The 25,319-nt window shown below is 47.2% G+C and overlaps 1 protein-coding gene across 1 annotated transcript; it reads left to right on the top strand.

Annotated features, from left to right (window-relative positions):
- The first annotated feature begins 9,653 nt into the window (after positions 1-9,653).
- On the top strand, positions 9,654-12,204 carry LOC125540370 (Protein kinase superfamily protein). The gene is made up of 8 exons (XM_048703986.2): positions 9,654-9,808; positions 10,071-10,211; positions 10,315-10,568; positions 10,715-10,841; positions 10,939-11,212; positions 11,323-11,455; positions 11,548-11,634; positions 11,718-12,204. Exons 2-8 carry the CDS (start codon positions 10,127-10,129, stop codon positions 11,850-11,852), a joined length of 1,095 nt encoding a protein of 364 aa, XP_048559943.1. The 5' UTR covers positions 9,654-9,808; positions 10,071-10,126; the 3' UTR covers positions 11,853-12,204.
- The last annotated feature ends 13,115 nt before the right edge of the window (positions 12,205-25,319 follow it).

The following is a 25,319-nucleotide window of genomic DNA, read 5'->3' as shown; positions in this document are numbered from 1 at the left end:
TATCAAAACTAAGAGTCAAGTACCTCAACCTTGAGTCATCGAACAATATAGAGTATTAGAAAACACTTGTTGGTAGTTCCTCAATATACCTCAACCTGATCTTGAGTCATGGAACCAAACATGTATGAACCCATTGCAAATTCAACATTATATTCTAATGTTTGCTATTTTTTTAGAAGTTACTATGGTGGATTATAACCTGATTTTTTCCGGGCTATATCTCTATAGTTGTGGAATTACGGCATTAGATCAACATTTGATGGAAAATCTGTAATTGAGGTTGATGGAAAATCCAAACTATTGGTCAGCATTTTGTTTTAGCGGTGAACATAGCACAACTAGAATTTGCCAGAAGAAATTCAGGCCAGAAAGAAAGGCTCAACGCTAGGTGTATAGAGAAGTGCTTAAAAACAAATTGTTTTTAAGAACTAGGGCTTTATTTGTAGAATGTGGGTGCTTGTTTTTGCGAGGAAATGTGGACGCTTGTTTAGGCACATCTACTATGGAAATACTCCTCCCTTCCGGTTTATAATGCATGCATGTATCCCTAGGTGATCAATTTGACCAACGAAATGTGAGCTCTATGCGATGAAAACGCACTATTAGGAACTTCTTTAAAATACACATTCAGTGGTATAATTTTCTTGGCATTTTACTCGTATTTTTTTAGTGACCAAGAGATATATGCATGTCTTATTAACCGGAAGAGATGTACTCCCTCTATTCCAAAATAAGTATCGTGGTTTTAATTCGAAGGGAGTAGTAAACACTTGTGCTTAAGAGAGAAAACTAAGCACTTGTCTTACCCACACTTTAGTGTGTAGCATATTTTAGTTGACTTTCATGTAGTGCAGCCAGGCAAACTACATTTTTGTTTCGGAGGAAGACAAGCTTCGTACTCTGCACCACCGCAGAGTCATGTATGCACTCATTAATTTTGAGCTGTAATGTAATATATCACATTTTTCAAATAAAAATATAACATATAGGTAGACCGTTTATGCATGCACGTGATTAATAAGGTTAGTCATAGTGGGGGTAATTTAGTTTGAACGTAACGCACCTCAAGGCAAATTTGTCTAGACTGCCCGTAACGGAGAGTATCATATGATATTAGTATATGGTACTATTTTCGTAATGCATAGTATCATAAGTTAGTATCTTACTCCCTCTGTTCCTAAATATAAGTCTTTTTAGGAATTTGAATGTAGACTACATACGGATGAATATAAAGGTGTTTAAGAGTGTAGATTTACTCATTTTACTCTGTATGTACTTCATATTAAAATCTTTAAAAAAACTTATATTTAGGAACGTAGGGATAAATTGCATTATTAACTGCCATGCATGCATGAGACAAAGTAATACCAGACACATGCTCTCTTTCCTCATTTTATTGTATGCGTCATCATCAAAAATGCCTAGTTGGTACACGATACTGCTTATGATCTTATTATGGACAGCCTTTAATGATGAGAGAGGTGTTTGTTGTAACAATAATATATTACCATAATATAACGTACTCCAAGACAAAATGAGTCTATATCTTAATAAATGAAAGCTTGTATGACATTACACCTATATTACCACCCACTATGAAGGTTGTAACATATGACTGGCCTAATAGTGTTAGGAACTGCACATGATCAGGTGCTGCTTGGTCACTACGTATACACGATTAGTATTTCCGACAATCTTTTTCTTTCAGTTAGACACGTCAGTTAGGCAGGTTTCATGCATGGTGCATGTATTAGATGTATAGTAGTCGCAACTGAAACTTACGAGAAGATTAGTACATGCATGTATTGAAACATACGTGATGATCCTCCATGCATGACTTTTACCCGGCCGGCGGCTGTGCATACCAGATGCATTTGATTCTTAATTTTGCACATGTGCGCAGCCAGTCCGGTACAGTAAGTAGATGCTACATGTGGACCACCATAACAAGGCCCAGATATGGGACGCGGGTTTCCTTCTGTGTACTCCCTCGGTTTCTAAATATAAGTCTTTCTAGAAATTTTAATAGGGACTATATACAGATGTATATAGACATATTTTAGAATGTAGATTCATTGATTTTGCTCCGTATGTAGTTCCTTTTAGAATTTCTAGAAAGACTTATATTTAGGAATGGAAGGAGTATTAGATATCTCAAATCCATACAAAACATGCAAATAAAATCTACACACTACGTAGATAAGCTAAGCTAGCCTACACTACTCATTGTCGGAGATGTCAATGATCTCCTTGTCGGGCTCAGTATATGGCCGCCTGCGGCAACAACGGCTCCTCCGGTTCCTCCTCCTCCATCTCAGTGAAGATTTCGCTGATTTCTTGCCTCATGCTGGCGAAGGAAGCGGCGGTTTTCCTTCACCTTGACTTCTGACTGGATGAAGTCGAGGATGGCCTGCTACTCCGCCACCTCCTCCGCCTGGGCCACCTCCAGCTCCACCATGGCGAAGCCCGGAGCCGCAGGCGCTGGACCCCTCACCCGCGTCGTTGTTGTCCTCCTCTCGCTACATGTCCTTTAGTGTCGTAGATGTTTATTTTTTAATATAAATATGATCAAACTTTATAAAGTTTGATTTTAGAAAAATATTATATGTGAAGTAAAAAAGAGAGGAAGGGGTATATGTAATTGAAACTTAGAAAAGACTGGTAGTACTACATGCTTTGAGATCCTCCATGCATGGTTGAACACGGCGGCTGTGCATTAATGCGTACCGGTTACATGGGGCCGGATTCTTTTACACATGTGCGTCTTCCGCTTATTCCATGGACGTTGTAGATTGACCTGAAAAGTTCATACTAGTAAAATTAAGGTGAAAGTTCTCACAAAGAAAATTACGGTTCTTCTGTTCTCCTGTGGAAAGAGAGCAGCGACTAGACCGCTCCTTTGGCCACTCTCCTGTTGTGTCAGTCGTGCCATCCCATGATGCGCTCAGATGGCGGTGAACCCTACGACCACGGACGTGCACGCCACGAGAGCTCGTGCTTGTTGGCACTGTGATGCCATGGATGCATGGATGAAGCGTCGCGAGCTGTAGCACGGTCCTTATAATGTATTCCCTCTGTTTCATAATACAAAAGTGTTTTTAACACTAGTACAGTGTAAAAAACACTCTTATATTACGACACGGAAAGAGTATGTCTAAGTTACATGGATGTTTTTTTTGGTGTTATTTGTACTGTCATGACAGATGATGATTAGATCAGCAGTTATTTCCGCAAAATAAATAAATAAAAGGTCTGTCTTAAGTCAAACTTTTTGAAGTTTTATTGAGTCTACAGAGAAAAAAATACCAACATTCTAGAATATTAAGTCAATATTGTTAGATCCATAATGAACTATACTTTATAATAGTATGTATTTAGTGTTGTAGATGTCGATATTTGTAATATAAATTTGGTAAACTTTACAAAGTTTGACTTAAGATAAATCTAATATGTGAAGTAAAAAAGTTGCATGGTACACATATGAGATTGTATAGTATAGTAATTGAAAATCGGGAGAAGGTTAGTACATGCATGTATTGAATCGTACGTGATGATTCTCCATGCATACATGCCTTTTACCCGGGGCGTGCATACCGGATTCTTTTACATGTTTGCGCAGCAAGTCCGGTGGATGTTGTGGACCGAAACATTGTCCAGATATGCAACTTTCATTCCATGGACGCTGTAGTTTGACCTGAGAAGTTCATACGAATTATGATGAAAGCTATAGCTTTCTAGACAAGAGCATTGCCAGACATTAAGGAAAAAAGAAAGAGCATTGTCAGACATGCAGCCAATCAAGTCACGCGAGAACACTTGGACGCAGAATTTTCTGTGCGTGTAAAAACGAGTTACGGCTCTTCTGTTGTCCTTCTACTTCTAGTTTGTGGAAACAAATGAAGCAACGACTAGACCGCTTCTTTCGCCACTCTCCCGTTGGGTCAGTCAATCGTGCCATCCCTTCCCACCATCTGGGAAAGAAAAGAACGATGATCGTACACTTACGAAAGTGACTACGAAGGCCTACGGAAATTTCCAACTAAACCTATCGGGCCCCCTGAATTTCACCGGGGGTGGGACCTTCCCTTCCTACCGATCCAGTTAGAACCTTCCATGTTTTTTTTTTGCCGGTAAAACCTTCCACGTTACTCATTACGTAAATCACGTACCAACTTTATGTATGTCTAGCATTACTTAGAAAAGAATGGCGCTCGGATGGCCGCGACCCCTACACCTACGTGCGCACACGGCACGCACAACCCTCGAGCTTGAGGCCAAAAAAGTGGCAGCTACGGCTGCAAATATACAACACCAAGCGGCTGCCCCCAAAAAAAAAATGCAGCGCACAAAGCCCCAACTGCCCATCCGGAAGTTTCAGAGAAGAGAATTTTGTAATGCTCGTGTGGTTTTTGTTGAAAGTTTAATGGGTCCAGTGCAGAAGAAAAATAGGGAGGAAGAGAGAAATATGCTTGGGGTGATTAATATCGAAGTATACAATGATAACGTTGATGTATGCAATGATCACCCGCTGTTGCGAGTGCCCTATTTTAGGGCAGCTGTTGGAGATGCTCAATTTTTGGTGCCCTAAAAATCACTTTTTGGTGTCGAAAGTTTAACTCCAAGCATGTTTTGGTTCCCTATTATGGGGAAGCTATTGAAGATGCTCTTATCTATACAATTACATAGTAAATCAGTTTTGAATTGGACCTGTAGCAACAACCCTAAACGTTGTTCTGCTATATCCACTGGCTGGGAGCAACAGGTTTCATGGTGAATAGTGATTACAGCTGCTTCAACGGTGTTCTCGAACCATCACCTCGCCCTTCGCAGAAAAAAATGCCATACTTGATACCTCTTGGACCATGTTGTAGTTTAACCGAAGATGTGCTGAGCCCAAGCAGATTCGGAGGAGGAGAATGAAAAGAAGAGAGGGCACTGCTTTGTCTCACCCGCAACCAGACAAAAGGAGGTCTCGCCTTAGGAGGGCGCCCTGCGTCAGTAATATTGGGTCCCCTAGTAGCTTTGTCTTTGCTTGTTCATTTGTTCTTTCTTCCTTGCTTCTCGTTCATTCATTTTTTTTAATTTTTTTGTGAATCAATCATTTTTTTCTTTGTATCCTTTTTTACTTTTGTTCGTATTCAAAACCTAATTTACTTAAAATTTATTAAACAGTTCACCATGAATTAGAAAAAAATGTTAACACAATGTAAAAAAACTGTTCACGCAATTTTTCAAAAACATTCATCCCAATATAAAAATATTCATGCTTTTCAAAAAAAGGTAAAAGCATTTAAAAAGTATGGATGTAATTTAGAAAAATAATTTGTATCATTAAAAAAGGTTCACATGTTTCAAAAATATGTTCGTGAAACTTTTATAAAAATGTTAATACAATGTAAATAAAACATTCGCTTAATCTTGTAAAAATAATTGGTACTATTCAAAAAACATTATTCAATGTGTACATCAAAAAAAGTTTAACATGTATTCAGAAAACATTTCATGACATTTGTTAAAAAATGTTAATACAGTGTAAACGTAATGTTCACGCAATTTTATGAAAATAATTATAAAATTCAAATAAATGTTTGTGACATTTACAAAATATTATGTTTCGGAAAGATGTTCGTGATTTTTTTAAAGATGAATACAATGTAAGAAAACGTTACATAACGTAGAAAATATGTTTAGTACGATTTCAGAAAAGTTTAATGTTTATTTGAAAAAAACATTCAACATGTTTTCGGGAAAATGTTAAAACATGTATTAGAATAAATGTTTGTCGTGTATTTGAAATATATTAATGGTGTACCAAAAACATGTCCCACATGTATATGCAGAATGTATAATGTGTATTAATAAAAGTATACACGTTTTGAGACAAAGAAAAATAAGAAAAAACTAATAAAGAAACACAGGAAAACCAAAAAATAAAAAATAAAAATAAAAACACAGAAAGAAGTGAGAAACTTTCTGGACACAGATTTTTTGGGATGATCCCTTCTCAAAACAGGTGAAAACCAGTGAAAGGCTCCACATTATTGGGCCAGACGGAGCTCTATCTCGGAAAGAGCGAGGCATAACTCTCGCGAAGATGAGAAATTAAACTAGTACAAATTTTGAATTCTTCTCTTTGTCATCAAGGTAGGCTTGCATACTTCAACAAAAAGGTGGGCTTGCATACTTCAACAAAAAGGTGGGCTTACATACTAATGGCCAACTCTCCAATTCTTACATTCTGCATCCTTATGTCTGCAAAAAAACTTTTTTTGCATTGAATCTATTAATTTTAAGAGTGCATTGCACATGTACCAATACTAGTAGAATGTATGTGCAGATTATACGTGTTTGATTCAAACAATTAATTCTCCACTAATTAAAGGTACATTCCACCATTTTTCTATTCAGAAAATAAGATGTAGATGACACAAAAGACAAAAGCTAGGGGAAACAATTAGCAAGAAAAGTATAGGAGAAAAGAATTAAATCTTTGCAAATAGAATATATTGATTTCAGATCTCGTGCTCACGATCTAAAATTAAAACTGTTTGTTATTTTTTAAAAGAATCGGATTGCTTCTAACTCTAGCAATACCTGCTCTTAGTCTTAGCGGCTGGGACCAACCAGTATATCTCCCGCTCCCTGGGTAGCTAGTCACTTGAATCCCTATTTGGCGCCCGTAGAATTGGTTTCAACTCTTTTTATAGCTGGTCACACCCCATGTAAACATGTGTGTGGTCAGCGGGCTGGACCATGTATGAGCTCCTTGGTCCAGTTTTTTTAAGCTTCTAGAAGCTTCCTATCTGTTTTGTCAAGCTTCTAGAAGCTCCCAACAAGTTTTTGTTTATTGGTTTCTCTTTTTATTATTTTTATTATTCATTTTTGTATTTAATTAAATTCCATGATTTTTCCGTTTCGAGTTCATGAACTTTTTGGTAATTGTGAACAATTTTCAAATATTTTAACATTTTAAAAAATGTGTGAAATTTTTGCCAATTTTCGCTCTATTTTCTAAATACATGAACTTTTTGAAAACTCATTGATATTTTTCAAATCCGGAAATTCTTTAAAAATTCATGTTTTTTAAAGCCATCGATATTTTTTCAAATTCTCAAACTTTTTATCGAATTTGAAAATTTTCAAATCAATAAAAAATTTTAAACTCCTTTTTTAATTATCAACATTTATTAATTTAGAAAACTAGCAACCCGTTTTTTAGTGAACAACACAGTAGCGACAAAGAAAACTGTGAAAAAATCAAGGGAAAGAAAAAGAAGCGAGCCAGTGATGAAGGCACACGAACGAACGTGGCGGCACCGCGCGAGTGAGCGCTGGGCCACACATGAGGCGAGTTGTGGGCGCTACGAGCTTAGCTGGTGCCAAAGGCTCCAATTAGGAGCTCAAGTCCAGTGGAGGCACACTCGCTATTTTTCTCATTTGGCGGCTATAATTTTATTTTCGATGAACCCCGCCCCAGGATTTTCAAATGTTAATGAAAAAGAGACTAGATTTACAGGACTCGCCTTTGGACATAAACACGTGTGATAAAAACATCATCGAAATTAGTCAAACATACAAAGTCTAAAGAAAAGGATGTAAGTCAGTTCACTTCGATCAGAGATGGCTATAAAAATGTCCTCTTTTCATTTTAAAAAACAAATAAACCCAGTACTACTAAACTGCAACCAGTCCAAAGTCCCTCTAGGCCTCCACGATCTGATATGTCTATCTATGTTCCGACGAGACAACCACATCGCTACATGAAGGGAACCTCTAACGCGCTGTCGCCCGTCTCCTCTCTCCCCCCCTCCCCATTCCCCGCCGCTGCTAGCGGGACCGATAATTGGGAAAAGCTCTGCCGGAGCTCGGTGAGGCGGCTTCATCTCCTCGTGTGCTCGGGCCAAGCCGGGGTGGCTCCAACAGGCCAGGATGTGGCACATTTGTGAGGTGCGTAGGTGCAACGGCATCATGATATATAGGTCACATGGCAAGTGGAGGTTCATGCTGGTGGTGGCGTTCGGCGGCGGTGCAAGCTCTGCTGAGATCTGGTGTGCGGTGGCGGCAGGCGGTGAAGGCTACATTGGCGTGGGCCTTAGGAGGTGTGTCACATTCCTGACGAGGTATAGCAGCTCGGGATCTCCTTAACTGTGATGGGGCAGAGTTGTGCTGGTCTTTGCGGTGGTTGGCTGTGATGGCATCGGGTGGGTGGGGCTCGGCTTAGCGTCGCTACGGAGGGTGCCGCAGGCCTTGCTGGTGGCGGTGGATGACGTCTTGATGACGTACAGGTGGTGAGGGACGATGTTCCGCGATGGCACTGGCTTGCGGCGGTGCACCCCTCTCCTCTGTCACGCTTTGGTGATGTTGGTTCGAGGCGGGCTTCCCCCAATCCAACGGTGAAAATAGGTTCCGACCGACTGGATTTTTTAACTGCATGTTTGGTTACTTGCATCATTTTTGGCCTCCATGCATTTGTGCCTGGGTTCAACTTGCTTGAGCTAATGCGGGCTCAAAACCATGTTTCGTGCCTAGTTTAATTGCCCATAAAGCCCCAACCTGCATTAGAGGCGAACCACTAGCATGTCGTTTGGTTGCGAGAACGTGCTAGTGTTTGGTTGCATTCAAGACTGTGATGTGGTAACCTCTTCTCCGAGTGGTGAGGTTACCAAACTGCACACGTGTGCACATACATACCTAGGCAGAGCCTAGCAATTTGAACAAGCATTCACACTACATTAGCATGCATAGTCATAATAGCGCCGACAGAGCCATAAAAAGATAGTTAACACAAACCGACATACTAACGAAAACAGATTAAATTTCTTGGATCAAGCAAGCCTAATTGAGCCGTATGAAACCCTGAATGGAAACCCTATTCAAGTCATTTGAAACCCGAAATCTAACCCTAAACCCAACTCAAAACCCAAACCGAAGCCCCCAACTCTAAATCAATGCCTGCATGACTCCCTAAATTGGGCAGACAAGGGCTTACTTCCATTGACGAAAGGGTGAAGAAGGGATCATGAAGGCGGTGGTCGCCGCCTGTGCTCATCGTCCAGATGTTCGATTCGCCGATGCACGCCGCCATCGCCGGTGAGAGAGTCACAATGGATAGAGGGGAGAGTGAGCACTGAGATAAGGGGCGCGACTTCGGGAAACGGCATCATGTCTCCCGCTCATCCCCTGCGCGTGCAACCGCATGCACCCTTACACGGGCCTGACTCGTTGGAAACAGTTAATTCGAACGTTCATCGAGAGACTAGCTCTGGGCTACTTTGAGTACCTGCTCTGCAGGACAAACCACATGCGCAGGTAACCAAGTGGCTCAAAATTGCATCCAAGGGCCTGGCTGGGTGTTATGCACGCAACCGAACACGCCCTTACACACTTGCACATGCAGCGAGTCTGGTCTCGTGCATAGATCTTGCACTTTGCACGTGGGCCACCTGAAAAGTTCATCTTCAAATTATAACATATTAATTTTTATGTGTACATCCAGTTATTATAATAATTTGATAGTCAAAAGTGCTTATGTCGACAAATAACAATATATAAAATCCTCAAGGAGGAAGACGACCATTTTGCATGGAACGGCGCTCTCAGTCTCATGATGTAACATCTCGCATGCCAATAATAGGATACGGCAGGAGCACAAAGTAAAGGAGCCAGTTAAAGCGGAACAGGAGCCTCCTTTGGCGCGAAAAAAGGAGCCCCCACCCTTGGCCACCACTAATCTCTTACCGGGAAACAAAACACCGCCGCTGTTCTTGATCCACCGACGACCATTCTCCGGTGGGAATTTTTCGGGGAGGTAATGCTCATACTAGATTGAAAATAGCCGGGTTGTTTTTCTTTCATTGTGTCGTTGATCCAATTTATTTTCTTTGGGGATTGGAGGATCTAGCAAGATCCTCATTGGCTCATTGCAAGATTTTCGAAATCTTGATTGAATTAGTTCTGGATCAGATCATCTATTCCACATTGTACTCGTTGATCCAATTTATTTTCTTTGGAGATTGGAGGATGTGTTGATCGATCCTATTCTGTTGTTGGGAATGCGTACGTCCATCCAGGTCATGATCTTCTGACCGCCCCCAAACCAACCCATCGTGTCCGGCCGGCGAGAACAATGTCTTGCTGCGGCAGCGCCGAGGAGGACACCTACGGCCCGCCGGCGAACCAAGCCGCTCCGCCGCCCAACGTCAACGCTCCCGGTATCCACTCATAATCATCGTCGCCGCTCATAGCTCATATCAATCGGCCAGGGCGCTGGATCTGATCACAGTTTTTTTTATGAACGAAACGACTTTGGCGCAGGCAACAGAGGCGGGCCGAGGGGGCCCGGCGCCACGAGGCCCGGAGGGCCGCCCAAGGTGCTCACCATCGACGTGCCGGCGATACCGCTAGACGAGCTCAACAAGATGACCAACAATTTCAGCGACAAGGCCCTCATCGGCGAGGGTTCCATCGGCCGCGTCTACAGTTGTACCCTTAGCGATGGCCGCCCCGCCGTGATCAAGAAGCTCGACCCCAGCGCCTCGCAGGAGTCCGACTCAGAATTCTCTGCTCAGGTGCGTGCCAAGCATGCATCATCCTCTCAGATGATCTGATCCATGATGATCCCATACTGCCGCACCAAATTAATCTGGTCAAATATATTGGTTGATTCATTTCCTTTGGATTTGGATTCTTCTCATGATCGATCTCATTGCCATAGCTAGCAATGGTCTCCAAGCTTAAGAACGAGTACTTCGTGGAACTCCTGGGCTATTGCTTGGAGGATGGCAACCGCATGCTGGCCTATCAGTTTGCGACCATGGGTTCTTTGCATAATATCTTGCACGGTGCGTCTACTCTACCACAATGTTAATTTGCATCTATCTATGTCAAGGTGACTGCCTGCCTGCTAAATTAACATTCTTACCTTACCGGCCCGTGCAGGCAAGAAAGGAGTGCAGGGCGCTGAACCCGGGCCGGTGCTCAACTGGGCTCAGCGCGTCAAGATAGCTTACGGAGCCGCGAGGGGAATAGAGTACCTACATGAGAAAGTCCAACCATCGATTGTTCATCGAGATATTCGGTCGAGTAACATCCTAATATTTGACGAATTCAGCTCCAAGATTGCCGACTTCAACCTGACAAACCAGGGTACGGAATCCGCTGCCCGGTTACACTCGACTCGTGTGCTAGGAACATTTGGATACCACGCACCAGAGTAAGACCGGCCGGATGATATTGTGTTTTCTTTGACATATCAAACTTATATATGCTCTCGGTTTTGCTACCTTGCTCACATTTTGCTGTTTGGGATTTGGTAATATTCAGATATGCTATGACAGGGCAAATCAACCAAAAGAGTGACGTCTACAGCTTCGGTGTGATCCTACTAGAACTACTGACAGGAAGAAAACCGGTCGATCACACCATGCCCAAAGGGCAGCAAAGTCTTGTTACTTGGGTATTGTATTTAATACCCGTCGAATAAACTTGTCATTGGTGTATCGTCATTCATGGTCTTACATATATATGTTTCTTAATCCTCTGAGGCAGGCTACTCCAAGGTTGAGCGAAGATAAAGTAAAGCAATGTGTTGATCCAAAGCTCAACAGTGAGTACCCACCAAAAGCCGTCGCCAAGGTACGATATTGTAGCAAATCGTGCAAACTACAAAATTTAACAGTACGTGTCCTTGCTGAAGTTGCTTCTCTTCATGTTTTCAGCTAGCAGCAGTGGCAGCGCTGTGCGTTCAGTACGAATCCGACTTCAGACCGAACATGACAATCGTCGTGAAGGCAATACAACCCCTTCTCAACCAAAAACCGGCTGGACCCACCACCGAGGCACCGAGACCCTGATCAATCAGTTCTAGGTGGCACAAAGAATCCTGAATTAACTCTTGCATGGTTCCATGTGTTTTATAAATAGATCATCTACTTGATTTGTCTAGGCCACAGGCTGACCACCTGTGGCGTGCCAGGATCAAAACCTTGTCATGTCAAAATTTTCTAACAGAAAATTGTGTAGACAAATTAAGCAGGAACAGAAAAGAATGCACTTTGTTATGGTAGCAGTCCTTTATGGTTATGCTTATAATTGATATGTATGCAATACACTATAATACATAGGTTTCAACATAAGTAATGAGATAAAGATACAAGAAATCATTGCCTATTGTATTACACAAACCGGACTTGATATATTTCGTGGAGAAAAATACTCTCATAGTTGTTGCCGTTGTGTCCTGCAAAAATCAACACTAGCTTCACCCAGAAAATACTAGAGTACATTTGCGGAGCTTGACCGAAATTGTTGACAGGGCAAACGGAGAGTTGAGGAGGCAAAATGACAAATTGTACTTACAGTCTGAGTAATCTTCAAGATTCAAGATTTAAGCCTAACAAGATTCTAGAGTAGGGGGGTGGGGAGCGTAGCCCACCTTGTACTTACACTCTGAGTAGTAGTTTTCTGCAAAGATAACTAGTACCTTTGCCATTTTTCCATTCCCAAACTAAAGACCACACAAAAAAACAAGGACCCCGATAAATCCAGAACTTTCGGGATTTCCATGGTAAATCGATCATTTTCGATGACAGTTTTAGTAACAGGATGATGGAAAATTTAGTTGACAGACATGACAAATGTGTGTTTAGTGTATTTTTTTGCTAGGAAATTGCCATGCGTGTCAACTAAACTTGCCATCCTCGCTGTTCGCACACAAACACGTACGTCAACGTGTACCTCCAACGTCGAGGGTGATGCACCGCAGCTCACGTCGAAGGAGATCTGTCCGGAAGCGTGGTATGCAAGCAATTCGGTGGATGCTTTTGAGGAACCAAAACCCCACACGCCCGGGAGGGACCCTGTCAGGGCACGCAACGACTATGAGCTGCCCTAGGTCGATTCGCTCGCCCCTAGGGCCTTGAGTTTCGCTGCTCTTCAATCTTGGAGAACGATGAAGAACGATAAAAAGATACGAGGGAGATGATAGAAAATAGATGAACATGAAAAAAATAGTAAATCGATTTGTTTGATTATGTGTTGCTCAATCAGTCGTCATCTTTCATCTATTTATGAGGCGGTTGGACTTCCCATATAAGAAAAGGACTTCAAATCACGTCCAAATCTTTCCAAAATTAATCGAACTCAGATTTAGGTAAGTCTGAGACAACAGTTCGGTTTTTAGGTCCCACAAGCCACAAACGATCTAGGATGAAGATGAGCTCAAAATAGAATTTGACTGTTTCGATGAGACGCATAACTTTCATGTTTAACGTTTTTGATTCGGGTCATCTTCAAGGCCAAATCTCTCTTGTGCCGATCAGATTCGTCAAAAACTGCAGTTTCGATCCGGATCGTTCTGTCCGGAAGTCCATATCGGACTATCCGGTCATAACAAAAGGTTTGGATGATTTCGGCGAGCCTGAACGGACAGACTAGTCCCAATTTCCGGACACTTCGGAGAGAGGGTTGCTCAACAATCTTCTCACGATCAAACAAAGTAGCCGCTGGACAAAGCCGGTGCGGGGTGGCTATTTATAGCCACAGCCTTCCCTGGTGAAAAATGACCAGTTTGGACACGCCATCCAGCCAATGGCCAACCGACACGTTCTCAGCGGTCGGTGTCGTAGTTCTAGCTCTGACAGTGATGTAGGGGGGTATGTATGGAGAGGCTAGATCTCAGCTATTGGGAAGTTGTAAACACACCAAGATGTACGAGTTCAGGCCCTTCGCGGAGGAAGTAACAGCCCTACGTCTCGGTGCCCGGAGACGGTCGATTGGATTACTGGCGTGTGAATAACAGAGGTGCGAACCCTCCATACTGAGGACGGGGGTGGCTTATATAGAGTTCGCCGGCCCCCTCCTGCCCTCAGTAGTGCAGGGTTTAAGGTACATTTAAGGTCGGGCGTTACTGGTAACGCCCCTAATAAAGTGTGATAATGACCATAAAGACTACTTAATAGCCGACCGTTCGCCTGAGGAGTGACTTTAGGTCTCCTGGCAGTCGAGTGAATGGCTTCATGGTCGAGTGATGGCTTCTTGGTCGAGTGTCTTGAACCCGTCGAGTGGGATACCTTCAAGTCGATTGAAAGGTGACTTCTTCTAGGGATGTCCCAGGGTAGGGCTCTTTGGACAGGCCCGTGCCCCTACCCTAGTTACATGGCTTCATCATTAGCCCCCGAATGGATCGAGGTTAGAATGGGGAAAGAGTTGGAGATCTTTCCGATCGGTTCTTCGGGCTATGCGAGCGCCTTGTTTTGGGCCAACCGTCACGGATGACGTCATCAACCTCTTTCAGTCGCCTTGATCCATTCCAGGCCTTTCGTCGAGTGAATTTCTTTATGTGTGACATACCGAGTGTCGGCGCGAGCGGGGTCCTCTGTTTTAGCAAGTTGTTCTGCAGCCCGCGGGTGTCGCGGGATTCGGATTTCGGGAAGCGCGCGGGACGGGAGCAGCCGCAGTAATAGGAAGCGATAAAGTGGAAGCTCCTCGATCCTCGTGTCGCCTTTTTCGCCACGTACTGCGCGCGCGTCTGTTGCGGGATTTGACTGGATAGCCTGGGCCTACCAGTCAGCCACTCGGAAGCGGCCCCTTATAAGTTGCCGGCTCGGGGTTTCCAAGCAGTGCGCTTCCTTCTTCCTCCCTCCCTTCGCGAGTTCCTCCGCCACCTCCGTCCTCACCCTAGCGCCGCGGGTCCGTGCAAGGTTTGCTGGCGACGATGGCGAAGGACAAGACATCCGCCCTGGAGCGCGCGAAGAAGGCGGCGGCGCAGGGGAAAGGGAAGAGGTCCGCTCGGGGCGGATCCTCCTCAAGGTCTGCTCTGCCCCGAGGCTGGATCCAAGGCGATTGGATGCCGTCGGTGATTCAGCAAGAAGATCTCGACGACATGGTCGAGGGGGGGGGGGTCATTCCCCATGAAGCCGCGCGTCTCTCGGGGAGAGAGATCGAACCTCAGCCCCGCGATGGTGAGTGCGTGCTCTTAGCCACCCATGTCGACCGCGGGTTTTCTCTGCCGCCCCATCCTTTTTTCCGGAGCTTCCTGAACTTCTTCGGAGCGCAGCTTCACCACTTCACTCCCAACTCCATCGTATACCTCGCTGCTTTCATTTCCATGTGTGAGGGTTTCTTGGGTTGCCGCCCCCATTGGGGTCTCTTCAAGCACATCTTTACCTGCCGTTCTCAATCGGTCAAGAAGGCCAAGTCGAGTGATGAAAGGACGCAGGTGATCCAGCTGTGCGGGGGCCTGGCGATCCAGACGAGGGGAAAGAGTTGTTTTCCATCTATCACTTTCCCGGAGTCGGTCCGTGGCTGGCAGGCGACCTGGTTCTACTGTCAAGACCAGGCGACCCTAGGACAGTCGACTGGTCTCCCCCCTTTCTCACTCGACCGAGCTGAAAAGCCTGCTTCTCTGAAAGTGGCGCCGGAGGAAAGGGCCCAAGTCAAAGTGCTGGCCGGTCGAGTGGTTGAGCTTGTCCGTGAGGGCGTGACGGGTATGGATTTGCTGGAGGTCTTCCTCCGGAGGCGCATCCAACCGCTCCAGGCTCGTGACCACCCGATGTGGCTGTACTCGGGCCTCGAGGACACCACTCGGATCCACCCGGAGGAGGTCACTGATGAGATGTTGGAGGGGTGGCTGTCGAGCATCACAGGAAACAAGGACAACCCCCGAGGAGTCAGGTGGGTAATTCCACTCAACAACTCGTACGACGTGGACCAGGTATGTCTTTATGCTCCTGACTGAGATCTTGTTTTTCTTCATTGGTCTTCTTTGAGTTGGTCGATTGACCTTTGTCTTGTTTGTTGTTTTTCAGGCGACTACTGAGATGTACTCGACGCCCAATGGGGCACAGGGGCCAACTGAGGAAGGGGAGGCGAGCGGAGGTGAGAGCGGGGACGATCCAGGCGAGTGGGAGTCCGACGGTGAAGGAGAGGGAGGCGACGACGTCGACTCCAGCGAAGAGGAGGAGGAGGAGGTTGAACCCCCCCCCCCCCCGCCCGGAGGGGCGATCCAAGCTCACACACGATCCAGCGCGGGAGCGTGGTAGTGCGACAGCTCCTGTTGGGCAGTCGTCGAAACGCCCTCGGACCTCTTCTCCTACGCCGACTGGAAAGGCTCCCAAGCACCCGCGCGCAGCGCCGTCCAAGCCGCCGAAGGCTCTACCCAAGATGAAGATGGCCGTCCCCACCATTTTTGGGTAATAATAAAACTTGTTTTCCTTTGTCGACCGTGGACGGATCCTTGGTCGATCCATTGAGCCAACCGACTGACTTTCGAGGCTTGCAGCGCTGCTACTTCTGAGATCTCCGCCAAGGACGACGACCAAGAGATGGAGGATGCTGTTACCTCCAACCCTGGTACGATTACTGACATTCCGCTTTGAGTCGACTAAACATTTATTGCAACCCTGGTCGATTGAATGTTTCCTTTGTAGCCCCTCCTCATGTTATCGACCTCCCGGATGACGACGACAACGGTCCGTTGAGAGTGAGGAGGCACAAGAGGGCGTCGGCTGACAAGACCTCCCAATCCGCTCCGGCGTCCGAGGCCATAGCTCGGGATGGTGGTGACACCACTCGGGCTTCTGTGACCTTCGCCGTTCCTCTGGCGAGTGCGCGGCCCTCGTCGTCGACTGCGGATCCGTCTTCGCTTTTTGCCGCATACCCCGTCCCTGAGGACCAAGCGGCTGCTGCAAAAGAGGCTATACGTCAGGCGGGGATCATGATGGAGCAAGTGAAGTTGGCTCGGGAGGCCAGCCAAGCAGCTTATGACGCGAGCTCGGCTCTTCAGAGCAACGTCCAGGTCAGTCGACTCAACGTTTGGTCTGTTATGATATGCTGTTTGAAGAATCTCTTTTCCGAAGATCTTTGAATCTGTACACCCACTGGGTGTGTCTGCCAATCCTTGGATGAGTGGGGCACGCTAAGTGCACCCACTGGGTGTAGTCCCCGATACTACGGTGGACTGCGGGCAGTCGACTGTAGTCTTTATATTGTGTTGCTGTAGCTGTATTTCTTCACTCGGTCTGATCGGGCTATGTCGAATGGGACTGTATCCGGTCGACTGCGGGCAGTCGACTTCTTCTCTCTCTCTTTTTTTAACAGTGGGGGCACGCTGAGTGCACCCACTGGGTGTAGCCCCCGAGACTACTGTCGAATGTTCTTGATTCGGCTGTAGTCTTAGAAACGTAATCATTGTCTCTTGGTTGCTCGGAAGCAACTTGTCTTGGACGTCTGTCGACTGATTTTTCTTTTTATAGAAATCTTGCAAACTTGTAGCTCGCTATACTGAGTTGGAGAATCAGCAGATCCAGCTCAACCTTAACTTGAAGCTTGCCCAGGAGAATTTGAAGAAGGCGCAAGAAGAAGCAAAAGGTATGGCTGGTGAGGTTCTCCATTCTTAACGGGTGGCCTTTTTTGTCCATTCTTGATGTTGGTTCCACTCGACGCGCCGCAGATAAACTGGAGGAAGCTCTGAAGAAGAAGAAGGATCGAGATCTTGCAGAGGCACAGAAGGAGGCCTCGAGCAAAACGAAGCTCGCAGAAGAGAAACTGGCTTCGGTCGGAGCTCTTGAACAGGAGAACTCCAGACTGAAAGCTGCTCTCGAGGCAGCTAATCGAGATTCCAGTCGACTGAAGAAAGAAAAGATGGCTCTGCACGACAAGGCGGGTGAGCTGGCGGGGAAGGTAAAAGATCTGGAGGCTTATCTCGGTGGACTCGCCAAGAAGCTGTTCGTCATGCTCGAAGGTAATTATTCCAACCCGGCTGTCTTGTAGTTACCGAGCCCGCGTACGGCCACTGTCTTATTCTTGAATCGTGTTTGCAGAATTCTGCCAGAGCTTCGAAGAGGAAACCAGTCGAGTGGAGCCAGGCTTGGACCCCGCCAATTCTCTCGTGAAGGACGAGGCTGCTATGAACGTGCTCCGGCTGGAGTCTCGTGTTACCAGCGTTGTTGATTATCTTGCTCGGCTGAAGGTTGCGATGTCGCGGATCGACACATCACTCTGGCCCGGAACGACACTTCAGAACGACCTCGAGTCCCTGATGGTCCGACTGAATGAAGTCCCGGGTCGAGTGGCGGAATGGAAGAAATCTTTTGCTAGATATGGTGCTGATGTCGCCCTGTCTCTGGTCCGCGTCCATTGCAAGGAGGCGCGAGAAGAAAAGCTGGCCGCCATCCAAGTTGCCAATACCAGGAAGCACAACTTTCAGGACTTCATGGAGACTTTTATAGCTGCTGCCACTCGTATCGCAGACGGGATCGACTTGGACGAGTTCGTCGCCCCTTCCAGTCCTCCTCCTGAGGAATGAAAAACTTTCATGCTTCACTTTAAATTTGCCTCGGAATGCCGAGTGGATTTGTAACCATTAAACTCCGCCGAGCCGAGGGCTCGAGTACTTTGATGTGAGGTCTGGGACCTTTTAGGCTTTATCTGATCTTGATTTCTTGTTGAATATCTTCATGGTTTGATTCGTCGAGTGGAACTTGATCTTCACTCGGAATAACCTTGTATTTGCGGCGCCGCTCCGAAGGAGAAGGTAGCAGTCGACTCGCGGATTGGGTTGTGTCTTGTACTTAGGCGAGCACTGGGTTGCAGCTAAGCCTCCGAGTGAGAGGTTTTCTCTCCACTCGGTAGGATTTTTAAACACTTAGGCGGGCGCTGGGCCGCAGCTAAGCCCCCGAGTGGGAGGTTTGCTCTCCACTCGGTAGGATTTTTTAAACACTTAGGCGAGCACTGGGCTGCAGCTAAGCCCCCGAGTGGGAGTCCGGCTCGCCACTCGGTAGGATTTCTAATCACTTAGGCGAGTGCTTGGACTGCAGCTAAGCCCCCGGGTGGGAGGTTTGCTCTCCACTCAGTAGGATTTTTATATACTTAGGTGAGCGCTGGGCTGCAGCTAAGCCTCCGAGTGGGAGGTTTGCTCTCCACTCGGTAGGATTTTTATATACTTAGGCGAGCGCTGGGCTGCAGCTAAGCCTCCGAGTGGGAGGTTTGCTCTCCACTCGGTAGGATTTTTTCAAACTTAGGCGAGTGCCTGAATGCAGCTAAGTCTCTAAGTGGGAGAACTTAGGCGAGTACTGGACTGCAGCTAAGCCCCCGAGTGGGAGGATTGCTCTCCACTCGGTAGGATTTTTTTCAAACTTAGGCGAGTGCCTGACTGCAGCTAAGTCTCTAAGTGGGAGAACTTAGGCGAGTACTGGACTGCAGCTAAGCCCCCGAGTGGGAGGATTGCTCTCCACTCGGTAGGATTTTTTCAAACTTAGGCGAGTGCCTGACTGCAGCTAAGTCTCTAAGTGGGAGAACTTAGGCGAGTACTGGACTGCAGCTAAGCCCCCGAGTGGGAGGATTGCTCTCCACTCGGTAGGATTTTTTCAAACTTAGGCGAGTGCCTGACTGCAGATAAGTCTCTAAGTGGGAGAACTTAGGCGAGTACTAGACTGCAGCTAAGCCCCCGAGTGGGAGGATTGCTCTCCACTCGGTAGGATTTTTTCAAACTTAGGCGAGTGCCGGGCTGCAGCTAAGCCTCCGAGTGGGAGGTTTGCTCTCCACTCGGTAGGATTTTTATATACTTAGGCGAGCGCTGGGCTGCAGCTAAGCCTCCGAGTGGGAGGTTTGCTCTCCACTCGGTAGGATTTTTTCAAACTTAGGCGAGTGCCTGACTGCAGCTAAGTCTCTAAGTGGGAGAACTTAGGCGAGTACTGGACTGCAGTTAAGCCCCCGAGTGGGAGGATTGCTCTCCACTCGGTAGGATTTTTCAAACTTAGGCGAAACGGATTCGCAGCTAAGTCACCCACTGGGGGATTTCGTATGCAAACAAGGGTGACAGCAATTATTGGGACGCTCTTGTCTTTGGTAAAAATGAACTGCAATTTTTTTTATTATATCTCGCCCAAGGGAGAACTCAAGTGTAAAAGGGGCGGAGCAGTTCCGCATTCCAAGCTCGTGGCTCGTCGATCTGGTGATCAACATTGTAGAGGTGATATGCTCCATTGTGGAGGACTCTAGTGACGATGAAGGGGCCTTCCCAGGTAGGAGCAAGTTCGTGTGGTTTCTGTTGATCCACTCGGAGGACCAAATCTCCTTCCTGGAAGGCTCGGCTCTTCACATTTCTGGCATGGAATCGACGCAAGTCTTGCTGATAGATGGTCGACCTGATCATAGCCATTTTCCTCTCCTCTTCTAGGAGGTCGACTGCGTCTTGCCGGGCTTGCTCTGCTTCGTCTTCATTATAAAGCTCGACTCTGGGGGCGTTGTGAAGTAGATCACTCGGCAGGACGGCTTCGGCTCCGTAAACCAGAAAAAATGGCGTTCTTCCGGTCGACCGGTTCGGGGTGGTCCTCAGCCCCCACAAAACCGACGGAAGTTTGTCGACCCAAGCGCCTGCTGCATGCTTGAGATCACGCATCAATCGAGGCTTCAATCCTTTGAGAATCAGACCATTTGCTCTTTCAGCTTGTCCATTCGACTGAGGATGCGCGACCGACGCGTAGTCGACTCGCGTGCCTTGAGAGGCGCAAAAAGCTCTGAACTTGTCTGAATCGAAGTTTGACCCATTGTTGGTGATGATGCTATGCGGGACCCCATATCTGAACGTTAGCCCTCTGACGAAACTGATAGCAGTGCAAGCATCGAGATTCTTGATAGGCTTGGCTTCAATCCATTTGGTGAACTTGTCGACTGCCACAAGCACATGCGTGAATCCGCTCCTGCCTGTTCTCAGTGGACCGACCATGTCCAGTCCCCAGACAACAAAGGGCCAGACGAGTGGAATGGTCTTCAGGGCTGATGCAGGCTTGTGTGACATGTTGGAGTAGAACTGGCAACCTCCACACTTGTCGACAATCTCTTTTGCCATCTCATTTGCTCTTGGCCAGTAAAATCCTGCTCAGTATGCTTTAGCCACAATGGTCCGAGAGGACGCATGGTGACCACAGGTCCCCGAGTGGATATCATTAAGGATCATCTGATCCTCTTCTGGTGTTATGCATTTCTGACCGATTCCAGTCGCGCTTTCCCTATACAACTGTCCCTTTATGACTGTGAAGGCCTTGGATCGGCGGACGATCTGTCGAGCCTCTTCCTCGTCCTTCGGGAGTTCTTTCCTCAAGATATACGCGATGTATGGTACCGTCCAGTCGGGAGTGATAGCCAAGACCTCCATGACTAGGTCGACCACAGCAGGAATTTCGACTTCAGTCGGATCTGTGGCACTTTTCGGTTGCGGGGCTTCTTCTGCGAAGGGATCCTCCTGGACTAACGGCGAGCGGATGTGCTCCAAAAACACATTGCTGGGAATGGCTTCTCTCTTGGAGCCTATCTTTGCCAGATCATCTGCTGCTTGATTTTTCAGTCGGGGGATGTGATGAAGCTCTAACCCCTCGAATTTCTTTTCTAGCTTTCTTACTGCGTTGCAATAGCCAGTCATAGCTGGGCTTCTGACGTCCCACTCCGTCATCACCTGATTAACCACCAAATCTGAGTCGCCGTAGACCATGAGGCGCCGGACGCCGAGTGAAATGGCCATGCGCAACCCGTACAAGAGTGCTTCATATTCTGCTTCATTGTTGGAGGAATCGAAGTGAATCTGGAGAACGTATCTGAGCTTATCTCCTCGGGGGGAGACCAATACTACCCCAGCACCGGAACCATTCAGCATCTTAGATCCATCGAAGAACATGGTCCAGTGCTCCGAGTGAACTTGAGTCGGAAGTTGCTGTTCAATCCACTCGGCGACGAAATCTGCAATTGCTTGGGACTTGATAGCCTTCTTTGCTTCAAACTTGATATCTAGGGGAAGGAGTTCAATCGCCCACTTAGCCACTCGACCAGTTGCATCTCTGTTGTGCAAAATCTCTGATAGTGGAGCGTCGCTGACGACTGTAATGGAATGGTCAGAGAAGTAGTGTGCAACCTTCTTCGTGGTCATGTAGATCCCATATACAAGCTTCTGGTAATGGGGATATCTTTGCTTCGAAGGGGTCAAAACTTCAGACACATAATATACTGGGCGCTGAACTCTGAAGGCCTTTCCTTCTTCTTCTCGCTCGACCGTGAGTACTGTACTGACAACTTGTCCCGTGGCCGCAATGTACAGCAGCAGAGGCTCTTTACTGATTGGGGCAGCAAGCACCGGCTGGGTAGAGAGCAGAGCTTTGAGCTCTGCAAATGCTGCGTCAGCTTCTGGAGTCCACTCGAACTTGTCAGACTTCTTCATCAGTCGGTAAAGAGGCAATGCCTTTTCACCGAGACGAGAAATGAATCGACTTAGAGCGGCCAAGCAACCTGTGAGCTTCTGGAAATCGTGTACGCGCACAGGGCGCTTCATCCGGAGTATGGTGCCAACTTTTTTGGGATTGGCGTCGATTCCTCGTTCGGAAACGAGAAAACCGAGTAACTTCCCACCTGGAACTCCGAATGTGCACTTTGATGGATTGAGCTTGATATCGTATCCCCTGAGGTTAGCAAAGGTTTCGGCAAGGTCAGTCAGTAGGTCGGAACCTTTCCGTGACTTAACCACAATATCATCCATGTATGCTTCTACGTTCCGACTGATCTGAGTGAGCAAACACTTCTGAATCATCCTCATGAACGTGGCTCCAGCATTCTTGAGGCCGAAGGGCATGGTGACATAACAGAAGCACCCAAATGGGGTGATGAAAGCCGTTTTGATCTCGTCGGGTCCATACAGACGGATCTGATGGTACCCTGAATAAGCATCTAGGAAAGACAAACGCTCACACCCCGCGGTCGAGTCCACTACCTGGTCGATGCGGGGGAGAGGGAAATGATCTTTCGGGCAGGCCCGATTGATGTGTTTAAAGTCAATGCACATGCGAAGTGACTTGTCCTTCTTGGGGACCATGATAACATTGGCGAGCCACTCGGAGTGGTAAATCTCTCGGATGAACTCTGCTGCTAAGAGCCGAGCCACCTCCTCGCCAATAGCTTTCCTCTTCTGGACGGCGGACCGTCGAAGATGTTCTTTCACGGGCTTGAACTTCGGGTTGACTCGTAGACGGTGCTCAGCCAGCCCCCTGGGAACTCCAGGCATGTCAGAAGGCTTCCATGCGAAGACGTCCCAGTTCTCACGGAGGAACTGGATGAGCGCTTCTTCCTATTTGGAGTCGAGCGTCATTGAGATGTGAGTCAGAGCAGCGTCTGGGTCGGTCGAGTGAATGTGAGCTGTCTTAGTTTCACCGGACGACTGAAAAGCAGATTCTGAAGCAGGCTTCTTGGCTCGTAGCAATTCACTTGGGTCGGCAGTCTTCTGGTACTCTTGTAGCTCAACAACTTCCATCTGAGCGTCAGCAATCTTTGATCCTTTCTGAAAACACTCCTCTGCTTTCTTCCGATTGCCGGTAACGGTGATCACACCTCTGGGGCCGGGCATCTTCAACTTGAGATACACGTAGCACGGTCGAGCCATGAAGCGTGCATAAGCTGGCCGGCCCAGAATAGCATGATAAGCACTTTGGAAGTCCACAACCTCAAACTTCAACTTTTCCTTGCAGTAATTCTTTGAATCACCGAAAACCACATCGAGAGCAATCTGGCCGAGTGACTCGGCTTTCTTTCCAGGAATGACTCCATGGAAGCTCATGTTGCTGGCGCTGATCCTGGACATCGGAATGCCCATCCCTTTCAATGTTTCAGCATACAATATGTTCAGGCCACTGCCACCATCCATCAGGACTTTGGTCAGTCGAGTGCCTTCGACAACTGGGTCGACCACCAAAGCTTGCCTCCCAGGGGTGGCAATGTGCGTAGGGTGATCGGATTGGTCGAATGTGATGGCAGTCTGGGACCACTTCAGATAACTGGGTGTTGCCGGAGCAACCATATTCACTTCACGGTTAATGACTTTCAGTCGACTCTTGCTTTCGACATCAGCAAAAATCATCAGGGTGGAATTGATTTGGGGGTATCCATCGTCGCTATCCTCCTTGTCCTCAACTCTGTCCGACTCTTTTTCCTTATCTTTGGGCTGTTTGCCCTGAAACTGCTGCATCAGGAGCCGGCACTGTCGAGTGGTATGCTTTGGGTAAATAAAATTACCCTCTTCATCTTTCTTGGTGTGGATGTGACATGGCAGATCCAAAAAATCATTTCCATCTTAATCCTTGACTTTCTTGGGCTTCCAGGGGCCTTTGGGTTTTCCCTTGAAATTTCCCTGGGTTACGGCCAGGGCCTCCCCAGGGGCGGCCGGCTCGGCCTTTCGCTTCTGCTTCCGACTGGAATTGCCTCCGGTTTCCTGGGCGACTGCTTTCTGCTTGCCACTCCGGAGTCGATCTTCATCTTCTCCGTTAGCGTATTTGGTGGCAATTTCCATCATCCGATTCAGGGACATTTCTCCGGTCCGACCGAACTTCAGGTTCAACTCTCTGTTCTTGACGCCTTCTTTAAAGGCACAAACTGCTTGGTGATCCGGTACGTTCTCAACTGTGTGATGCAAAGTGATCCACCTCTGGATGTAATCCCTCAGAGTTTCACTCGGCTTCTGCACGCAAGACCGCAATTCTGTAAGGCCTGCGGGTCGCTTGCATGTTCCCTCAAAGGTTGTGACAAACACTCGAGAGAGATCCTCCCAAGTGTAGATGCTGCTGGGTGCTAACTGATTCAGCCACGCTCTGGCCGAGCCCTCTAACAGGAGAGGCAAATGCTTCATGGCCACCTCATCATTGCCACCGCCAATCTGTACAGCCACTCGGTAATCTTCGAGCCAAGTGTCAGGCTTAGACTCACCCGTGAACTTGCTGACTCCAGTCGCCAACCGAAAGTTGGGAGGAATCACTGCGGCCCTGATGGCTCGACTGAAACACTCTGGCCCTGAAACATGTACTCTGCTGCTGGCGGGCGCATCCCTGTTCTGGCCTTCCCGATGAGCCCTGTTCCTGTCAACCAAACCTTGAACGAGGACAGATCTCGCATCAAAGCCTGGGTCCCTGGGGTCGACTGGAATCCTCTGCCCAACGCTATGAGGACGTCTGTCATCTCGATGTCGAGGCGCATATGACCCACTCCTCGGGGGAGGGGTTGGCACTCGACGTCGATCATCACGATCGGATCGGTGATCATACTGCTCATTCCTCCTGTACTGATCATGCCGGTCACCACGTCCCTCATGCCTCGGGGGCGACCTCGGGCTGTGAGCCGACTGGACTGTATCTGTTGCAACGGATCGACTGTGGATCCTATTCCGTGACTGAGAAACAGCGGAATTCTGGTTTCCCGCTGCCCGGAGCAACGCTTTGATCTGTAACAAGCCCCTGCCAGCCTCCGACTGGGAGGGCTGAATCGATTCTGCTATACGGGCCGCGGCGGCCAAA

The sequence above is a fragment of the Triticum urartu genome, chromosome 1A (assembly GCF_056163025.1).
Source record: "Triticum urartu cultivar PI428250 chromosome 1A, HENAU_Tu73, whole genome shotgun sequence".
NCBI classification, from domain to species: Eukaryota; Viridiplantae; Streptophyta; class Magnoliopsida; order Poales; family Poaceae; genus Triticum; species Triticum urartu.
Note: the sequence above shows the minus strand (reverse complement) of the source record. Positions and strands in the feature narration are given on the sequence as shown.

Excerpts from the sequence above, each read along its gene's own strand:
- LOC125540370 (XM_048703986.2), top strand. The coding sequence starts at position 10,127 with ATGTCTTGCTGCGGCAGCGCCGAGGAGGACACCTACGGCCCGCCGGCG. Across the intron at positions 10,842-10,938 it reads TTTGCATAATATCTTGCACG|GCAAGAAAGGAGTGCAGGGC; the intron begins GTGCGTCTACTC and ends CGGCCCGTGCAG. Across the intron at positions 11,213-11,322 it reads TTTGGATACCACGCACCAGA|ATATGCTATGACAGGGCAAA; the intron begins GTAAGACCGGCC and ends GGTAATATTCAG.